The 21,726-nt window shown below is 35.7% G+C and overlaps 1 protein-coding gene across 4 annotated transcripts in view; it reads right to left on the bottom strand.

Annotated features, from left to right (window-relative positions):
- Positions 1–21,726, bottom strand: part of LOC149064902 (cGMP-dependent protein kinase, isozyme 1-like) — a 209,588-nt gene that overhangs the window by 59,586 nt on the left and 128,276 nt on the right. For 3 of the 4 annotated variants that reach the window (XM_089254836.1, XM_089254834.1, XM_089254838.1), the window contains exons 4-6: positions 14,243–14,356; positions 14,036–14,141; positions 786–849 (exon numbers count right to left, since the gene is read on the bottom strand). In XM_089254836.1, coding sequence (XP_089110962.1) covers positions 786–849; positions 14,036–14,141; positions 14,243–14,356 — 284 coding nt within the window. The remainder of the gene's footprint in view (positions 1–785; positions 850–14,035; positions 14,142–14,242; positions 14,357–21,726) is intronic. The other variant, XM_089254837.1, reaches the window with a different exon arrangement.

The following is a 21,726-nucleotide window of genomic DNA, read 5'->3' as shown; positions in this document are numbered from 1 at the left end:
CTATAGATATCGCCAAGAAGCGACGAGTAGAAAACTGTTGTCATCTTTAATAATTTTTGGCGGCTTGCAATCCGTCGGTAATTTTTATTTTTAAGCGTTTCTGGGTGTACTTACATTTTTTTCATAATTTTTTGAGCAGGACAACTCTTTCCTTCTCGGACCATTTTTGATGCCCGTGTCATTTTCCGTCGGAGGAGATGCGTCCCGTGTTTAAGGAACAAAATCACTTTCTCCCCCTTCTAAAATGATTCGACTATGTGCTTATCCTATAACTGGGTTTTATTTTAATTACCATACAACAACTCCTTGCAACATGAATGACGGAGCTGAAATTGCTGACTTTGCATATTTACATTACGCAAGAATGTCGCCGTTTCTTTGCTCTATCCCATTTTGAAAACACGTCAGTCAATTGTGGGGCACTCTGTACTTACGAAGGTGTTTAACAGCTGTGGGATGCGAAGATGAATTTAGGAAAGAAAGAAAATTCAACTGCTTTTGGGGGAATCGAACCTCCTGTCCTCTCAATTGCCGGATGAATCTAGTCCTAGACCACTAGATTGCAAAAGCAACGGATCGCAATCTTTCCTTAGAATTCGCGTGCACTGAGCGCTGTATTTAACCGTACATGCGCCTCTGGTAAATAATTTCTAATTATCAATCATTTTTTGCACTATTTTATTATTTCATAACATATCTACTTCAGTAGGATACAATTTTTTTTCTTGAACTTTTTGGGCGGTCAGGTTACCCGAAATTCGACGGAAAAACACGCCAATACTCACCACCTCCAGAACATCTGCCATTTTCGCCAACACTTCATTTCGTAAATTTTTAAGCAACGGAACACTGCAGTGAAAATAAAAGAAATAAGTAGAGCTAAATCATTAACAATGAAAGAAAATAAAATAAATTTGGTGTTTCATTTACAAATTTATTTTATTTATTTATAATAATCTATATATATAAAATTGATTTTCTGTGTGTGTGTCTGTGTGTGTATGTTCTCTATACAAATCTACAATTTTAGATCGATCGTCGCCAAATTTTGCATATATACCAAATGGGACCCGACTTGAACGATAGGCTACTTTAAAATTTCGTCAGAGCAGGGCAAGTGCCCCAAATGGGCAGAAAACTGTCCGGCAACAATGCTTTCTCGGCCTCAACAATCACTTTCCGAACGTTTACTTTGGTTACCGTGGTTCCCTAGCAATGCGTTTCAGACGTGTATATGCCTTTACAATGGTTTGTCACTTCTTTAATCCTGTTAGTATATGTATAATAGTTTATGCTTTTATAATGGTTTGCCACATTTTCAATATACTCTCAGTAATGAGACTTTTTGAATAGACGTCATAATCATCATCAGCATCGCTTTGAAAGTCAGGAAAAGGGTGATCCTCATAGAAATCAGTGCTAAAATTGTCGATTTTACTGTAGAAATGCGGAAATTAGTGGGATTTTCCGCCCCATCAATAATTTTAAAAATTATATTGAATTCTCGATTTTTGAAATATTCAGTTCGCTTAGAGATATACGTAGCCCAGGAGATTAAATACGAAGTAATTAGCCAAACCTATACTTTTGAGTTGGATATTCGAGCAATATCATTGATTTCATTTATATCTTCTCAAGTATGAAAATTAATGCCTCCGTATTGTCTCTTTTGATATTTATTTGCATAAATTCATGTGGGTTAGGATATTTTAAAATTAGTTATGAGCCCGTGAAAAGTGCATCGAAAAAATTCCACAGCTTTAACTAAGGATTTTTGGAAGCTGGAACAGACAGATGGATAACTAGAAGTTCGGGGGGGGGGGGATCGGAATACCTAGCGCCCCTTAAAAAAAGAAAAAAATATATATTCATTTCTACGTTTCTGTGTAAATCTATATTTGTTTATTTCGCGCAGGTCGCCATATTGGTTAACTTGGACGCGGTTTGTATATCCCTCAAGAAAAAGAGAGGGAGATATAACGTGATCCAAAACAGCCTCATTGAAGAAAACCCGGGCAGCGCCGGGTATTATAGCTAGTCTATCTATATATATAAAATTGATTTTCTGTGTGTGTGTCTGTGTGTGTGTCTGTGTGTGTGTGTGTGTATGTTCTCTATACAAATCTATAATTTTAGATCGATCGTCGCCAAATTTTGCATGTATACCAAATGGAACCCGACTTGAACGATAGGCTACTTTAAAATTTCCTCAGAGCAGGGCAAATGCCCCAAAGGGACAAAAAACCGTAGGGCAACAATGGTCTTTGGGCCTCAACAATCACTTTCCGAACGTTTACTTTGGTTACCGTGGTTTCCTAGCAAAGCGTTTAAGGCGTGTATATGCCTTTACAATGGTTTGTCACTTCTTTAATGCTGCCAGTTATGTATAATAGTTTATGCCTTTATAATGGTTTGCCACATTTTCAATACTCTCAGTAATGAGGCTTTTTGAATAGACGTCATAATCATCACCATCATCGCTTTGAGGGTCAGGAAAAGGGTGATCCTCATAGAAATCACTATTAAAATTGCCGATTTAACTGCATAAATACGGAAATTTAGTGGGGGGGGGGGGTGGATTCCCTGCCACATCAATAATTTTAAAAATTAAATTGAATTCTCGATTTTTGAAATATTGAATTCACTTGGAGATACGAAGCCCAGAAAATTAAAAATATGAATAATTTGCCAGATCTACTTTTGAGTTTGATATCCATGTAATAACATTGATTTCAACTTTTTATTTATATCTTCTCAAGCATGAAAATTAAGTTCTCCGTATTGTCTTTTGATATTTATTTGCATAAATTCATATAGTTTAGGATGTTTTTAAAATTAGTTATGGGCCCCGTAAAGTGCATCGAAAAAATTCCACAGCTTTAATTAAGCATTTTTGGAAGCTCAAACAGGCAGAAATAGATAACTTGAAGTTCAGGGGGAGGGAATCGAAATACCTAACACCCATAAAAAAAAGGGGGGGGGGACTATTCATTTCTACGTTTCTTTAAATTTAGATTTATTTCTTTCATGAGTCGCGCAGGACGTCGCCATATTGGTTAACTTAGACACGGTTTGCATATCCCTCAAAGAAAGAGGGAGATATCACGTGTTTCTAACAGCCTTATTGAAGAAAACCCGGGCAGCGCCGGGTATTATAGCTAGTCTATATATATAAAATTGATTTTCTGTCTGTGTGTGTATGTTCTCTATACAAATCTACAATTTCAGTTCGATCGTCGCCAAATTTTGCATATATACCAAATGGGACCCGACTTGAACGATAGGCTACTTTAAAATTTCGTCAGACCAGGGCAAATGCCCCAAATGGGCGAAAAACTGTCGGGCAACAATGGTTTTTGGGCCTCAACAATCACTTTCGGAACGTTTACTTTGGTTACCGTGGTTCCCTAGCAATGCGTTTCAGACGTATATATGACTTTACAATGGTTTGTCACTTCTCTAATCCTGTTTGTATATATGTATAATAGTTTATGCTTTTGTAATGGTTTGTAAATTTTTCAGTTCTCTCAGTAATGAGGCTTTTTGAATAGACGCCACAATCATCATCAGCATCACTTTGAGGGTCAGACAAAGGATGATCCCCATAGAAATCAGTGTGAAAACTGCCGATTTTACTGTAGAAATGCGGAAATTTAGTGGATTTTCCACCATATCAATAATTTTAAAAATTGATTTAAATTCCCGATTTTTAAAATGTTGAGTTCGCTTAGAGATATACGAAGCCCAGGAGATCAAATATGAAGTAATTAGCCGGACCTACTTTTGAGTTGGATATTCGAGCAATAACATTGATTTCAACTTTTTATTTATATCTGCTCAAGCATGAAAATTAATGCCTCCGTATTGTCTTTTAATATTCAACTGCATAAATTCATATAGTTTAGGATGTTTTAAAATTACGGGCCCGTAAAAAGTACATCGAAAAAATTCATTTTTGAAGCATTTTTGAAAGCTGAAACTGGCAGATGGATAACTTGAAGTTCGGGGGGGGGGGGGGAGAGGATAGAAATACATAGCGCCCCTTAAAAAAGAGGAAAAAATATATTCATTTCTACGTTTCTTTAAATCTGGATTTATTTATTTCATGAGTCGCGCAGGAAGTCACCATATTGGTTAACTATTAGACACGGTTTGCATGTCCGTCAAAGAAAGAGGGAGATATCACGTGATTCAAAAAGCCTTACTGAAGAAAACCCGGGCAACGCCGGGTATTATAGCTAGTAAATAAAATAAATTTGGAGTATATAATGAATCGGGATTTAATCCCACCATAATTTATTATTGCGACATAAAATTATATTGAAACTACACACGCGCGCGTGGATGATAATATATTTACCTTTAATAATTTAATTCACTCTATACAACAAATGAAAAATAAAGCACAAATACCTTCTTTGGGAAAAATAATATTTTTTTCCAAATGAAAAATTGATCCTCTTGCCCTAGTCATACGTTTAATTAAAACAAAATCAATTATGAGAACCTGCATTAGATGATTCGTGCTTGCTGCCAGTTTTTCTTTATGAAGAAATATTAAAAATGTTTACCGAATAATGAATACATTTTTAGATTAGGTTCATCATGTGTGAAAAAACCCCATCAACAAGAAAAGTTCAATGTTTGCATAGAAAATATCCGTAATATAATAAGAATATTTCCATAATAATTTGTATTTCCGCGTGTCCTTTTTCAAATATCTTTAATTAAAAACATTCGTTAATTTTTTTAAGCAATTTATATATTCTTATTTATTCCATCAATTGCATAATTGATGGAGCCGCTGTGGTGGTCGAGTGGTTATAGTGACGAACTCGCGATGCGAGGATCCGGGTTCAAACCCCATAGTGGTGGTCGGCTGAAGTTGGTTTTCTGTGGTTCCCAACTTCAAGGCGCAAATGCGAGCCGATCTCCCCGTTAAAAAGTCTCGCCACAGAGAGCAACAGTCCTACAACGATAAATCATTCAATCATAACACTTCACGCATAGTTAGAAAAACTGGTGGCAGATGGCAGCACTACACATAACAAGCATTACACAGAAACAAACTTTACGTCAGGTTGCACTACACGTACATGCACATTCCCGCATGTACAAATTCGTTGGGGGTTCCGCGGGCGGGGTGCATGTGTGGTGTAGCAGTAGTAGGTAGGGCCTCCAAAAAATGGCTTGGGGATCCATGATGTTCTTAAGTCAGCCACCTCGTTGGGCAATTTGCCTGTTGTGACGTTGTATTTGTATAATTAAACATCACTTTGCAAATAGAATTTCTTGCCAAAACGGGGTGTCACCGATGAAATTTTTCACAAATTTGGGGACGACGAGTATAAAACCATGAGTTCTTTTTTTTTTGGCCGTGATCCACAGGGTGTCCCATAAATTCGTAAATAATTCAAAAGTTCATAAAAATTGAAGGAATTGGATGATTTGATTTTTGATGCGGGAATGGAATTTTGATGTGGTTTGCGAAAACGTCATTCTCACGAAGGGGAAGGGGGAAAGGATTTTTTTTAGCACAGAAAAAAAAATTTAGTTCATATTTTTGCCAATAAAGGGCACAATAGAAAATCCTAGAAACGTGCAAATCAAAGTCCAATAAAATGGAGGGTGTACGATTAACGGATCACTTTTGAATTTTACTATTAGTGTGTGGTGCTCATATAAGGTTTTCAGAGTGATGTTGATATTTGTGGGTAACGACTGTTGCTAAAGTTTTTTTTTACCTCAGCCATGAATCACCGGTTGAAACTTCACGAACGTTTCGGACCCAGAATATATTGAAGAAAGGGTTAGGTTCAATCACTCTTCCCGGCTTTCATGCAGTGCCTTCTATCGATAAAAATTTGAACCAATTTTTTCTTCACCGAAGAAAAGGGGGGGGGGAATTTCCCCTTCATGTGCATAGTTTTTTCGCGTTGAAATATACAAATTGTTTAGATTTTTATGAATTTTTAATCTATTCACGGATTTATGAGATACCCTAAATTTAGCAGCTTTATGTCTTCACTAGTTGTCGGTGTTCCCCTTCACTTAATTCTCACGCGTGTATCCCGGATCCCAAGACTACGAGGGGGACACACGGACCCAGGATGGTGTCAGTTCTAGGGCTTCATTTTATTCTCAACGTTTTTCGAACACTGTAGGTTGTATCTTGAAGAAAGTATGCCAGTTTGTGAGGTGATGGAAGTTGTGTGCGTGTGATGTTAACGGCATCAATTTCCCATCAAAACTATTGATTCTGATAACATGAACATAGAATCAGTTTAATTGCAAATATGGACAACATTTTCACAAATTTATACTGAATTTGACTGTTGAAAATTATACTGTTGACTTCAAGAACTGAGAAAATTTTTTGACAGTGAAGTGTAGACCGCCATTGTTAGAAACATTGCAAGGGATCCACACACGCAGGATGACCCTTCAGACTAAGTTTCTTTGCATAAAACGTTTCTCTTTCTCTCTCTCTTTCACGCACGATTTAAATTAACTACTTATTATATTTAAGTTGGAATCAACAAAGGAAGTTTTACGAACTTATGGAACACCTTGTATTTTATTTATCTATCTACGATCTCCTACAGGTTTTTAGAGTTTTTCTCTCTTGATAGAATCTATGAAAGTCACAATCTCTCAGCTTTCTCCTTTTAAATCACAACTTTTTTAATCGGAAAGCTTTTCAGGTGATAATTCGATTCAATATACTGTATAATATCCAAAAAAAATTCGTATTCACATGATGTCTATGTTGTTCAGGAAGCATTGACGTCTAAAGTTTACGGAAATCCTTTAGTATCTTTGCACTTTAGTAGATTGGAATGTGTTGAAGGAAAAGAAACACGAGTAGAAGATATTTTATTTCGTTTATTTATTTATTTTTTTTTTTTTTTGCGTGTGTACGTGAAAGGCACAAAGTGCGAGTAAACTTTAATTACGGAAGAAATACTTTTCAGTTTACCTTGGAAAAGACAATTTCCGTCTCGATAACGCCTATAATCGTAAAAAAGGGAAAGAACCATCGGAAAAGTTTGTTTCAGCTTTGTTTGGAAAAAAAGAAGAAATAATAATACACCGAATATCACAGAAATAACATTATCTTTATCTGAAAGTATTTATTGCAATTTTTTATTATTTCTAGGGTTAGAAGTTCAATCAGTTTTTCAAGGTTCAGGAACAGGGTGACTTCAGGACATGACCAAAGGGAATTTCTTGTCTTATGACTACTATATTGTTGTTATGATGAGTGTTCGAGGCTAAAGGGTGTACAAAAGTAACGGCTTATAGTGAGAGAACCAAACATGATTGAGAAATAATAGATACCTGATTTGTGTGAAATTTCGCGCCGGGTCCACACTGGCCAAACTGCACGATTTCGAGCTGCGCAAAACCGGTTCCCTTGAGTGTGGCTAGCACAGAGCGGGCGATTTTAATGGTTGATTTTCCGTAGCCACACCCAAAAAACCGGTTTTGCTCAAACCGGTTACAGCTTTGAAGTAACTCCAGAGAGAATGGATGTCGTTAGAGGAAGAGGAGATAAAATAAGGGGGATGCGTACGAAGGATGTTTTGCATAAGAGGAAAGTTGGCTTTTTTAAAATTAAGTTTAGTATTAAGTTTAAAGGAAGGAATAGTGTGATGAAGGAAAAAATTAACAAAGGGAGCTTTGTGGTCAGAACAACCATCAAGAACAGAGAAATCAGATACCGAAATTTCGTTGGAAAGAGCTATTAAATCTAAAGTAGAGCTAGAGTGGTTGGATATTCCATTTGGTTCTAAAAGGGTTTGGACGAGATTAAACTTGAGCGAAAAAATATAACACTATTGTTGATGCTGTGATTGCCTGGAAAGGGCCTGCATTTCATGCCAATCTATTCCGTATAAATTCCAATCGCAGGCAATAATTATGATGTGAGAGTTGAAAAAAATATCTAGAATTGATTCAAGTTCTATGAAGCAGTTAAGATCTGGTGCAGGAATTAAGTAAAGGGGAAAAATGGCTATGGGGTGCAGTTGGAATAACGCCATTCAGCACCAACGATCTCTAAATTGAAATCCACGAGGGGGGGATTTAATTGAGAGGGATAGCGCTTCTGAAGACGAGGGCGACACCACCCCTCCGGAAGTTTCTGTCTTTGCGCAAAACAGAATAGTTTGGAGGTAAAATTTCGGAATTGCTGATGTTATTTAGCCATGTTTCAATGACAGCTAAAAATTTTGGATAATGAATTAATAGAATGGATTTGAAGGAATCAATTTTATTGATTATACTTCTTGTGTTCATGGTTCCGATTCTGAAGGGGTTTTGTTTTTGAGATACCTCAAGCGGGAACTAAGGGAATGCTCTTCGCGGGTGGACGGAGGAGGAAGAAGGAGAGAGGTCAAAGTGGGGGGGGGGTTAGTTCTAGAAAGAGATTGGGAGATAGGAGAGATGTCATTAATGTTGGGATACCAGATAAACTGTCGCGTCGCGCCGCCGGGTCACTCGTCGAACCTCTAGTAACCAGATTCGTTCCGTCGCGCGGATCTCTCCAGGGTTCTTCACCGAGGACTTGAACATGGGTAGACAATCACATGAACGAGGATTCGAGAACAAATACTGGCTTTTATACAAATACAAATACAACGCCACAACAGGCAAAATGCCCAACGAGGTGGCTGATAAACCAACGAGGTGGCTGACACGGCCACCATGAACGGTTTACATGAACTGCTAAAACTACGGCTTAACTAGAGCAGCCTTCCGAACGTCTTCTTCCTTCGAGTTCTACTGTCCGAGTCCATTTAGAATCTCATTCTTCTATTATCACAATCGCATCCCACGCGAATCTTGCATGCCATAACCAAGCCTTTTCAAATTCTACCCTTCGTAACAATATTGTATCAAGGCAGCAAAATATTTGACCTCACAGTCTGCATGTCTCAGGTAAAATGTCCTCGGAAACTGAAAAGCAGCTGTCTTTAAAATTATAGAAGTTTTTTTTTAAATTTCAGATTTTATTTTGAATTTGTTTAATTTAATAATTGAAAGTCTGGATCCAGGGCTTCTTTTGGATCCAAGTCTATGGCAATGATCGATATCGGATGGTGAGATTTCAATATTTAATAGCTCGGAGCAACATTTGATTATTTTAGATTCGAGAACACAGGGGGGACTCAACGTCCGAAAAAAAAAAAGTTGTTATTTAGCTATAATAACCGGAGTTTTTCGCGTTTAACGTAACATATTGATTCATTCTACTCCAAAGAATATTTACTTTTATTCGGATAGCGAAATCTCCTGAAAGTAAAGAAAATGGTAGAAAACTGATTTCTATAAACGTGTTTTTCTATAGCGTGAATTTTAAACATCTGATTTGAATATGAATTGAATGGTACACGCATGAAAAATTAGCCTTGTTTATTATATATATATAGTATGCCATTATTCGGACACAATTGGTTCTGTAATTAAATATCTCTCTCGGTGAACTGCTCTTGAAACATTAATATTTTTATAAACATTTCGCATGAATATTCATTGATGAGTCTTCAGTGAATTAAAATTTTTACTAAAACAGAAGAATTTTCTGTTGATTTGCATTAATTAGAAAAAAGTATTAGCAATCATTACGTATCGAAATGTTAAATTATTCATGAAAATAATCTATTTTTCTCAAAATTCAATTTTTTAATAAATTTTGTTCTCCGTAAACACAGATAATTAAGTTTTGTGAGATTTGAGATTATTTTGCGACATCCGAAGTGATAATAACATTCCGAAATTTTTAAAAAAAATAATTCCGATATAACACTGATAATAAATAATTTAATAGTGTAATTATTTTTTTACGTATTTTTTTACTCAGTTAGCCCTACCCTAGTTTACACATGAATTGAATGTTATTAATTTAACATTTCATACATATTTAAAAAAATATCATATTGCTTTCAATATAAATATTTATAGGCTGTCCTAAATTGTTTGCACGGAGATATCTCTGTAACCATTGCCTTTATGAAACATACTTTCACTTACAAAAAAAAGTTTTCAAATAAAGTGTGGTTCCTCAAAATGTCTCAAATTTTCCAAGGAGTCGGTACATGAAAATAATGGAAAAATTAATTTGTTATGCAGATGGAGCCTGCGCTCTAAAACTTCCAATTAGTGAAATGTAAATGCGGCACTGAGAAGTCATTCACAAAAAAACATTACATACTTTCAAAAATGCAATATCAACGGAGATATTTGACTTTGAAGTTTTCAGTATTTATCGCCAATGATTGAGGGTGTACAAATACAAAGGCCACAACAGACAAAATGCTCAACGAGGTGGCTGAAAAAAAGATGGACCTAAAAAAGGTGTGGTTAGTAAATTGTTAAACACTTTAATTAAATTGAAAGTTGTAAAAATTCTGTGATTGTCAGAATAAATTGTCAAAATTTATTTTGACGAAATTTTGTCGAAATAATTACCAAAAAATATGTAATTACTTTTAGTTGTGAAAAAAAAATTAAATGGTCGAGTTCATTCAAATTGTGTACAGTCTCTAAAAATGACAGCTTTTGAATCAATGAAAACTTCCCAACAAAGTGATAAGTTGCCAAAACACATGGTGATTTTTATCTCCATGAATGCATTCAAAAATACGAAACTTTTTGCAGATGGCTTCTCAGCGCGGGATCTACATTTCGATAATTGGAAACTTTAGCACAGGGGAACTGACTGAATGAATGAACGCAAGAACTCTACCGGAACGCACCCCGTTGACGAGATTTCTTCCAGCTAAGCTTTTCGTAGCAGAGTTTGGAATATACGCACAGAGACTGTATTAAAAGTCTATTTCTCTATTTTTTTAATGTATATGATCCCTCAAACAAATTTTAGGACTTTAAGTAAATGTACGACGTCATTTGAAAACTTTTTGTATCAGAAAGTAGGCCTATGTTTCTATAGTCAACGGGTTCAGAGATATCTGATGTGCAAACGATTTGGGATAGCCTGTGTAGAAGAGAACCAGATGTAATTTATGAGCCGTGTTACTTAGAAAAATTCATCGCAAAAAAATATTTTATTTGGATGTTCTGATATGTGCTTTATTAAAATACCGTAGAATCCGGATTATCGGTCTAAAGTGGTGATAGGATGGATCAAATAACAGAAAAGTCAAATAGACCGGAGTTCTATAAATGGAATTCTTTCTACCCCCACCATACTGTCAATTTGAATACTAAAAACCACTCCTAATCATATTTTGTGATTTCTTGGTACAGGTCAGTACTTTATACATAAATGTATACATAATACAAATGTTTTTTATGTACGTTTTAAAAATTTATTACAGAAAAAAGGGAGTTTAAAAATATAAATACTGTAACGAAAAAATTATGTCATTTTTCACCTACAAATAGTCATTCTCTTATGTAAAAATGAAAATTAACGCATTCCTCTGTAAATATCGCCAAATTTTCGACAAACTTAGTCAAGTTTGGCGACAGGTCCGAAGATTTGGCACCGTCATGGAGCCAAGAGACTAGGCTGGATAGTCCGGAGGCAGGATATTCGAGATTTTACTCTTTAATATCTTTATTTTTCCTTTCTGTATCGGATGAAAATTAAATACGATTGGATATGTTATCGAAAGTTAAAGAAACCAAAAAAATGATAGTACGTAAAAAAGTTTTTGAAAAATCGAATAAAAAAAAATTATTATACTGTATTAGAGATTTTAAATTTTCAAAATCGATAAAGAATACTGAAAAATATATTTCAATGAATCTTATCGGAGGGAAACAAAAACTCTTGTAATATGAGCAGAATTTCTTCAAACGATATATTTTTAGGAAATTTCAAACAGAAAAATAAAGAAAAAACACCCATTGTAATTTCCGCATAAAGTATAAACTCAAAGCCGACTTATTGTAACACTAAACAAAAGAGATAAAACGTCATCTTCTACTATTATTTCAAGGGAATTATTATATTTTTCTCGAAAGTTGAAAAATAATACGGAATCCTTTTCGCGGGGCGAGAGAAAAACACTTCATATTTTTAAAACTAAATAACTAAGAGAAGAGAAACTTTTAATCTTTTGGTTCTTATTCAGTGGGAAATAAATGTTAAACTATCAATGAAATTGGAAAACACAAGTGTTCATAATATAAATTTTTGAAAAATAAAAGAAGAAATATTCACTCGTGGAAACAGATATTCTTTAAAAAGTTTCTGGAAATAATATGTTCAGTTCTTTTTCTGTTCAATGATAGGAAATAATTCAGATTGTTAAAACTTTGGAGAAAAGGTAAGAAACTTCGTTGAGAAGGATATATCTAATTTTTGTGGAAAATATTCATATATTCCATTGAAATCCATTCCTCTTTGCAATGAGGAGATGTCTGATTTTCAATATTTCTTTCGCAATTAAACGCGATTGTCAGGATATCTCGGCTGTGACGTCAGTTACCGTTTCCCATGGAGAAAAACGTCAGTAAACCTCATTTTAACGTGAATAAAAATGCAGCAAAATTGGATGTAATGGAATATTTTCTTTTTTCTGAGGCCGGGATTACACTATAGAAGTTTTGAAAAGTTTATAAAACTTTTATAGTGCAAACTGGCTTTATACGCGTTCATGATATTTTAGATCGAGATATTTAGAATTTGTATTTAATACAATAATGGAATGTTTGTCTTTTTGATATTGCTTATATAGTCGATGTTCGTTATAACGACCACAATCGTTTCACGGAAAACGGACGTTATATTGGGAGGTCGTTATATCGAACGTTAGAAAACAAGTTAGCTTCTTCTTTGCTCAGTGTATATTTGAATTTACATAGCAAATACAGGGGCGTACGACCTTTGGGGGGGGGGGACAAAAATTGCTTTCCTGAGAAATTTTGAGTTACCACCTAAGAAAAAAAAATCAAATTAACAGAAATTGGTTAATTTTTTGCATATGAAGGCTATTTTCATTCGATATTTTAATGTTTTCACCGAAATATTAATTGTTTTCTCTAATTTTTGGAGAGCTTCGGGGAAGGGGTGGGGCACGAGCCTCCTGAGCACCCCCCTGCATACGCCTCTGGGCAAACACATGGTCAAAAAAAACCCCATTTTAATTTATTTTTATATTTTAAAAAGTACATCTTTTGGTGTCATTTCGGTACAAAATACTGCTACAAAAGTACAATACGTTTTTTGTGCAAGAAAGAGTCGGCGTTATATTTTGAGAGCTGCTGAAATTGTATGCGTGATTTAGAGATTTCCAAAATAGCACAAAATTGAGGGGGATCGGAAATAATTTCAAGGTAAAAACAATTTGCTAAGCAATATTTTACTATATTTGTGTACAAATAATATTAAAATTAAGGCAAGCTGCATATTTCATCCCTTTTAGCTAATTAAAGAAACATCCACTCTTATTAAGTAAATTATTTTGTTGAAGTGTTTTTTAATTAAAAATATGCTAACAGCACCAATTAACATTTGTTTTTCTAAAAAAACCCCTTTTTAATACGTTTTTATGGAGTTGAACCATAGACGGTAAACATAACTCGTATTTTGATGGAATAAAAACTATATTATTCATTTTGTTATAATGTAAGCAGTTGGAGTAGGAATGTATCAGGTAAGAAAATGATAATAAAATTTTATAATTACATGTGTGCATGCACCTATGTACAGAATTCTCTAACGTCAAGGGTCAAATACAATTTAGTCAAACGCAAAGCCACAAATTTTTGCATTTCTTTACAAAACAAAGGAGAGGAGGAGCGGAGTCATATTAAACGTTATATTACATTGAATGGTTTTTGTTGGTCGTTATATTCAATGAAAATAACTTGGAAAATGAATAGAAAATATTTGGGTTTTATATCTCACCGGTTGTTATAATGAAACGGTCGCAATAGTGCATGGTCGTTATAACGAGCGTTGACTGTATTATGTTATTTACAAGTTTTGATTGCTTTCTAGAAAGTTAGGACGTTTTTATGGTCACGAGAGTTCAATAAAACTTTTGTAAGTCCGAGTTACCTCCGTAGAAAATTGATATTGTCCTGTTGACGTTGCAGCCCCGTCTTCATCATAATTCTTTGGAAAACTTTGCGGTCTAGAACCCAGAGCTTCGCAGTTCTCAAAGCTTGAAAAATACATAGAGAAAAGTCATTCAACAAATAAGATGGGATTTTTATGTAAACACGGACGGAAAATATTCCACTAAAATTCATGTCGAACGCTTACCTCTCACGCTAGCAGTTCTCGTGCAATTATAGAGTATGGCGAGTTCTCCGAAAGCTTTTCCAGGATTCAGATTACCCAGGAATTTGCCTTCTTTTCTTACTTCTAGTTCTCCTTCTGGAAAAAAATACCCGATGTTAAAAGACCTTTTATTTACAAAAATTGATCACGTAGTTTTCTGTTTCAGTTAGTTTTTCTATTTTTTTAGTTTTATAAAAGTTTATTTCTGCAGTTTTCTATTTTTTTTTCAAGACTCTTGGTAGTTTTTTTGGTAGGGATCTGAATTGAAGTTTTTACTATGAAAACCTGACTTTGGTTTATTAAGAAATATTGTATTCAGCGTTTTAGGAAGAAAAAAAAATTTAAAGCATATTTTTCCTTTGAGATTTCAAAATATTTTTTGTAAAATATTGTGCATTAATATTATAGTAGGGCTGGGAATCGGTTAAAATTATTAACTGATTAATCGAAAATTTTTCGAAACATGATCACTTATCCGATATGTTATACATCGGCACATAATTTCAGACATCTAATCGGTTTCGTTGGACAAATTGAGTTAAAATTACAACTCTTTTACACGAATTTCAATCGGATTGATCAAGTCAATTAATTCAACTAAAATCTTTAATTGCAATTGGCACTTCATCGATTAACCGACATGATTAATCGATTACGCGGACCAGTCTCAATAGTCTGCACAGTGTTTCGTAAACCTAAAGTTTTTTTGACAGAATTCCGTACGTACAATTCATCGGAATCTTTTTTAATACTATGGATTTATTTCATTGAACACATTCTAGATCTTTGAACTGCTACAGTATGTGTGTGTGTGTGTGTGTGTGTGTGTGTGCAAGCCTCGCTTAATCGGTAAACGGATAAAATCCTCAGGAACCAAAATTTCTCTCGTAAAGATTATGCCCTGCTTAATAGAATATTTTCAACAACCTTTTTCGTGCCAATGTTATCCAAATAATACACTTTTGAAGAGTAATTTCCCTCCTCTCCAAAATATATTTTAAGGGGTATTTATTTTTATCAGTAAGAAATAACTATTAAAAATAGCCAAACCCCCTATGCCCAACCCTAGAGGGCTAATGGTAGGATTACGAACAGGCTGCAAACAGCTTGTGATGCTATATTTAAAGTAAGCCCGTAAAATGTGAGGGTTTGTAGGTGCACATGTTACGACCAGTGGACCCTTCCAGTGTTATGGAATTTCGGACATTGGCTTGAGCTACCTACAATATCGATATTTAGATTCCTTTGATCGTTACAGTTGCAAACACCAACCATACTTAGCACAAAAAAGTACGCCAACTTAACGATGGTTCCTTGTGTTTGTATTCTCTTTGGCCAAAGATCACTAGCCACTTCTCAAACAGGTATAATTTCTCTACTTCTCTCCCAAGTATTTGATAATAATTTTTTGCGCGTGAACCGAAAAAGCTAGGGAGGCGTTGTTTGGTGCACATATTTTATATATATATAGGCAATCCCAATGCGTATGCTTGCATTTTTGCCCGCCTGCAGAAGCTGCCAGTTGCCGACAAACCGCCGCCGATGTAAAGAAAAGTGATCACTGTGTCGCATTTTCGTTTTAGACAAAATAGCAGGAGAAACTTGAACAACGCTACTGCGTCATAATCGTGGTAGAGCTGCTGATTGCGACGCAGAACCTCTTGGTTGTACTCCATGGTGATGATTGTGGCGTTCGGTGCGTACACACCGTGCTGAACCACACCACTGGAGCCAAAGAAAACGGTCAGCATGATTTTGCATCTCCTGAAGCCCAAATCGTCAGTTGAAATAGAATGAACGGATTCTATTTTAATGCTCGCCTTGTCTGCAAGTTTTCTAATCTTGATTCGATGATTCCGCATCTGGATGTTGAGGGCCTATCAGAACGTTTCCCTCTCCATTGATTTTCGGCCTTCTTTAATACGGTTGTACCAGCGCACTTGCCCGGTACACAAGGGAATCCGGGTTCGATTCCCGGGGGAGACAAGCCACTTTACTTTCCAAATATCAGTTTCGGCATAACATCCAGAAAATTAAATTTCTCGGTTGTACCAGTCCTTTATCGGCGTGGTGTCCATTGTCTCATCTCCGAAGGCCTATTGAATCCTGCGGATCGTTTCCTCTCGGGAATCACTAAGCTTCACACAAAATTTAATGCAGTAGTGTTGTTCAAGTTTCTCTGTCATTTTGTCAAAAATCAAAAATACGCGCTCACTCACAGGGCCGCAATAGGGGGGGGGGAGCAAGCGGTTCTGGTGCCCCGGGCGTAAATTTCACCCTTTTACCTATCCTCCAACACTATAAGGGGAATCGTGACAAAATGGGTGCTTGCCTGATTTGATCATTTTTTGTCGCACCACGGTCATTTTCTGTTCACGAGGGCTAATTAGACAGGGACCTACGATTTATTGCAGATTCCGAACGGCCGGCTTATTGGTTCGCGTGCTAACCCCTCGATGGGGGGACTCCTTGCGGTAGCAATTTTTTCTGCAGTTATGTCGCCGTTTCTGTTGTACCCCAGTGTACCCAAGGAGGAACCGGGTATCGAACTCGCGACACCTCTAAACATCCTTTGGCACTTTAGGCGAGTATCTTATCGGCTTGGGCTACCGCGCCCCTTGCTTGCCCTAGTTAACGAAGCGTCTAGTTGTGACCCTACTCACTTACACATCCTCATCAATCAACTGGCAGCTTCTGCAGGCGGGCAGAAATTCAAGCACGCACACTGAGATTACTTACATATATGTGCACCAAACAACGCCTGCCTAGCTTTATCGGTTCACGCACAGGGAATTATGGTCGGATACTTTTTGTGAACAAACCTCGTAAAACATTTTACAAACTGCACTTGAATTATTCAACGCACAATGGAATACCCCCGCTTAATCGGATATTATGTGATAGAACCGTTGATATCAGTTCGACTGTATTAGTATTTACAAATAACAAACTCGATAGAGATGCTCTTATTATTCCTCTTCTGCGGTGTTTAAAATTCTGCTTTTCAAGGCCCATGAAAACCAAAAAAAAAAAAAGCGCTCAACTGTAAAAAATTATCAATAACAAAAGAATTAACAGCAGTTTTTAGTTTTAAAACTTTAAAACCTGTTTGCTCTCATTTTTTTCTGTAATGAAATATTTAAATGTCGCAAACTAATTAATTACGAGTTTAATTAAAGTCTATAAACCGTAATGAGACAATGGTTTATGGTTGAAAGAAGAAATGAGCAAAAAAATTTAAATGAACAAAGAATTTTTACAGTAATTTGTTTTTGTTTTATTTGTTCTTTTTTTTAAGAACTATTTATTTGTTGAAATGCATACTTTGAATGCGCAAAATAATTAAATAAATTATATTAATTTTGCACAACATATGTTAAATACAGTTAAAACCGGTTATAACAACCTCGGTTGTAATGACACCTCAGCTATAACGCCAATAATTGGTGGTGGAGGCTGATTCACATAGAGAATATTGTTAATTTTCATTGCTTATAACGCCGATGGAAACGTAATGATTTCGGATACAACAACACATTTTTTATCTCATCTGCGTCCAATTTTTATGGGATTTTCCTAAGAAAAAGCTAAAATTAGAGCTCATCACATTGAGCTACGTTTGCTTGTTATATTAAAGCCTAATAGGAAAAGATTTATTTCATGTTTGACGCTATGACGTGATCATTGACATGAGCCATAGTCAAGATATTCCCGTATTGTTCCGTAAAATTACCCCCCCCCCCCTCCTCTTCCCGACGTGTTTCTTTTCTATAAGAATGTTCCGTTTTCCCATCAAAACTTGCTTCGATTTATAATCTTTACTGGAATCACGGATTTTCATAATTTATAAACTGCATTGCGTTATAATGAGTATGATTATAGATATTTCATTTCACACTTATTTGTCATGCTGAATCTTTTTCCGTGAAATACATTTTAAATCGCTGAAGACTTGATGTAGCACCGCATTTCTCGCCAAGGGTAATTATAAGCATCGTTGGACAGCCGCCTGGCAGTCAAGTGGTTAGGGAACAAGCTTCTCACTGTACAGATCTGGGTTCGAATACCGGTTCGGGCATGGATGTCTACTAACCTAACAAATTCCCTGGACGGATCATGCTGATCCCTTGGGAATACGTAAAGATCACGTTATTTATTAATTATTTATTGACAACATCGTTGTCGAATGGCAACATTTTTAGAGAGAATTGGCGATGCTCCTATATTTATAATCTCAATTTCTCATATTTTCATCGATAAAATTTGGTCTCGTCAAATCACAATAAAATGACAACTTCATTCACAGTATATCATATTTTTAGTCAAAAAAGGTCAAGGTCATGGAAACGTCAACCTCTGTTCTAACAGACCCCTCAATTATAACGACAAAATTTCACGGAACCTTCGATATCGTTACAACCGAGTTTGACTGCACATGAGTGGTTACAATTAAAACTGAGACGCTCTTGGCGTCTTCTATTGGACCGATCCAAATGAATACAGCATAGCTGCCAACTTTTGAAAATGAAAATTCGGGAGATTTTCGCGCAAACCCGTATTTTATGCTAAAACCACTCCCTAATAAATACAATAGGGATTTTCCAAACATAAAAGTTAAAGCGTAGGGAATAAAATCCCTACTGAAGTCAAATTAAAATAGGGATTTTACACACGTGGAAGTTAAACCCTTGGGAATAAAATTCCTACGCAAAAAACAAGTGAAATTGGAGGCAAAAACTTCAATGATGTAAAAATAAATATTGCGTTCCATCAGAAACGCTGTGAACAAACATTCTGCGCGAATGACCCCAAAATCATCGGAAGATAAAGGAAAAAAGCGTCAATTTTTGAAGAACACTGACTTATTGTGACACTTGCTTGATGTTTTTTTTTCATTTCACATGAGTGATGGCAGTCTTTCCATGCCCGATGTTTATGTCCGTAACACAACTTGTACAAAAAGGAAAAGTCGGCCCTCTTCTTGAACGTTTGATGAAAGGAAATTCATCGGAATAAGTATCTTTAAAATTGATTAAATATGTTTTTGCTTATCATTATTCGTGCTTTGTTATATCGCACGTACGTAACTTCAACAAAAGAAATTTTGACCATATGCGCGTCACTAGAATCTTCAATTATTATCCAGGACTATTGGCTGCTAAGCCATTTCCCTGCACGATAAGACAAACAACTTTCTTGTTACCATCAGAGGGTTTGTAAAACTTCCTTGAAAAGGGAATTTCCCCATTTACGACGGGTGACGTCATTTCGAAAGGGGAAAAAAAGAGGCTTCATGCCCCACAAGAAATTCCTTAGGGATTGTTTCATAAGCGGGGATTTTTTAATGAAGTAGGGAATTTTTAGAGACAATTAGGGATTTTTTGTGATTTTCGTAAAAATTCGGGAGATTTAAGAACTTTTCGGGAGGTCGAGCGATGAAGCTAAAATTCGGGAGATTCCCGAAAAATTCGGGAGACTTGGCAGCTATGATACAGGTATGCATATATGTTATCTTGTGAGAAAATGTTTTTAATGAGCAAATGTATGGATATATAAGGTACATTTTATGCTGTTCAGAGTGGCTGGGATTTTTTAAAGGGAAAACCGATTCGAATATTTCACTTAAAAGTTGGAGAAATCCCGGACAAATCCACCACTTTTAAAAACATGAGCAAAATATTTTTCCAGAAAAAAAAACCGGAGCTTCGGGAAGTTTTTCATGTCACCGTAATCGGATATACGAAAGATTTAAAAAGAGAGAGAGAGAGAGAGAGTCGAATATATGGAAGAAAACTGGAAAAACTAAATAATGGGAATAAAACATAGTAAATGCAATCGAATGGAGAAAAACGAATACAAAAATTCCCAAAAAAGAGGACTTTACATATTCGGGATGATGATTTCGATAACGTTTTAATGTTAACTTTCATTCCATCTTCAAAAATTAGGTTTGAAAAACGTTTTGGTAATTTTCATACTCCTTATAATATTTAATTATTCAACTCCTTCTATATGTTATTAGTGTAATCGGTATAGAAAATTCATGGTGAGTATGAAAAACAAATAGATTATTTTATATAAAGAAATACTATCTAAACACTCAATGAAATAAACTACCATTAAAATATTAATTTTTTTAATGTACAGAACTGCACTTGCAAGTATAATCTATTTCCAAATTGAAAAGTTTAAGAAGTAGTTTTGGAATTTCCGAATGTCTCAGTGGAAATTAAAATAGAATTCCAATAAAGAGGTAGGAACGCGATAAATATATTATTTTATAAATAAATAATACAGACACACACACAATAATCATTTTCTTACTGTTAGTGATTATATTGAACGTATTAAATGGTTTCTAGTTTTTCTTCACATATCATAAATACAAATACAACGCCACAACAGGCAAATTGCCCAACGAGGTGGCTGACTTAAGAACATCATGGATCCCCGAGCCATTTTTTAGAGGCCCTACCTACTACTACTACACCACACATGCACCCCGCCCACCCCCCCCCCCCCGCGGAACCCCCCAACGAATCGGTACATGCGGGAATGTGCGTGTACGTGTAGTGAAACCTGACGTGAAGTTTTGTTGTTTCTCTGTAATGCTTGTTATGTGTAGTGCTGCCATCTGCCACTAGTTTCTCTAATTATGAGTGAAGTGTTATGATTGAATGATTTATCGTTGTAGGACTGTTGCTCTCTGTGGCGAACTTTTTTAACAGGGAGATCGGCTCGCATTTGCGCCTTGAAGTTGGGAACCACAGAAAACCAACTTCAGCCGACCACCACTGTGGGGTTCGAACCCAGTCGACGTTTGTTATAACGCACTCCCTCCTCTCCATCCAAGGAAAACGGACGTTATATTGGGAGGAAGTTTTTCGAAAGTTAAAAAAAACCTTCTCAAGAGAATTCATATGTGGAACGGAGTAAAATATTATATTATACATTTTTTTTAATGTAGGCAATTGCAGTGAAAATGCATCAAGTTAGAAGAAAAAGTAATAGGATAATAATAAACTTTTATTACATGCACGCACCAACGTACAGAGTTCTCTAATATCAAGCAAGGCCCAAGGTCAAACACAATTGTAAAAATCGCAAAAACATATTTTTCACTTTTCTTTGTAAAAAAAGAGTAGAGATATAGCTGAGTTCGGTTGTTCTGTTGGATTGAATAGTCTGTAAGTCATTATATTGGATAAAAATTACAGGAAAAATATTCACTATTTATCGCACCGGTCGTTATAATGAAGCGGTCTCAAATAGACGAACTTTAACGTACACATCCTTCTGCGGAATTTTTAACGCACTGGTGCATGCCGGAATGTGTGTTCTGAATGGATGTGTTGCTTTTTTTGTATTCATATTGTCAGAATTCAGCTTGTTCTGTTTTCTACTGGTGCTGCCATCTGTCGCATATTTTGAAATAAAGATGGTGAATGCTTGAATTTTGATGTTAT

Source organism: Pholcus phalangioides, unplaced genomic scaffold, assembly GCF_987345545.1.
Source record: "Pholcus phalangioides strain wild (caught in Gottingen) unplaced genomic scaffold, Ppha-v1.0 ptg000042l_1, whole genome shotgun sequence".
In the NCBI taxonomy this organism is placed as follows: domain Eukaryota; kingdom Metazoa; phylum Arthropoda; class Arachnida; order Araneae; family Pholcidae; genus Pholcus; species Pholcus phalangioides.
This window is presented reverse-complemented; position numbering and strand designations above follow the sequence as displayed.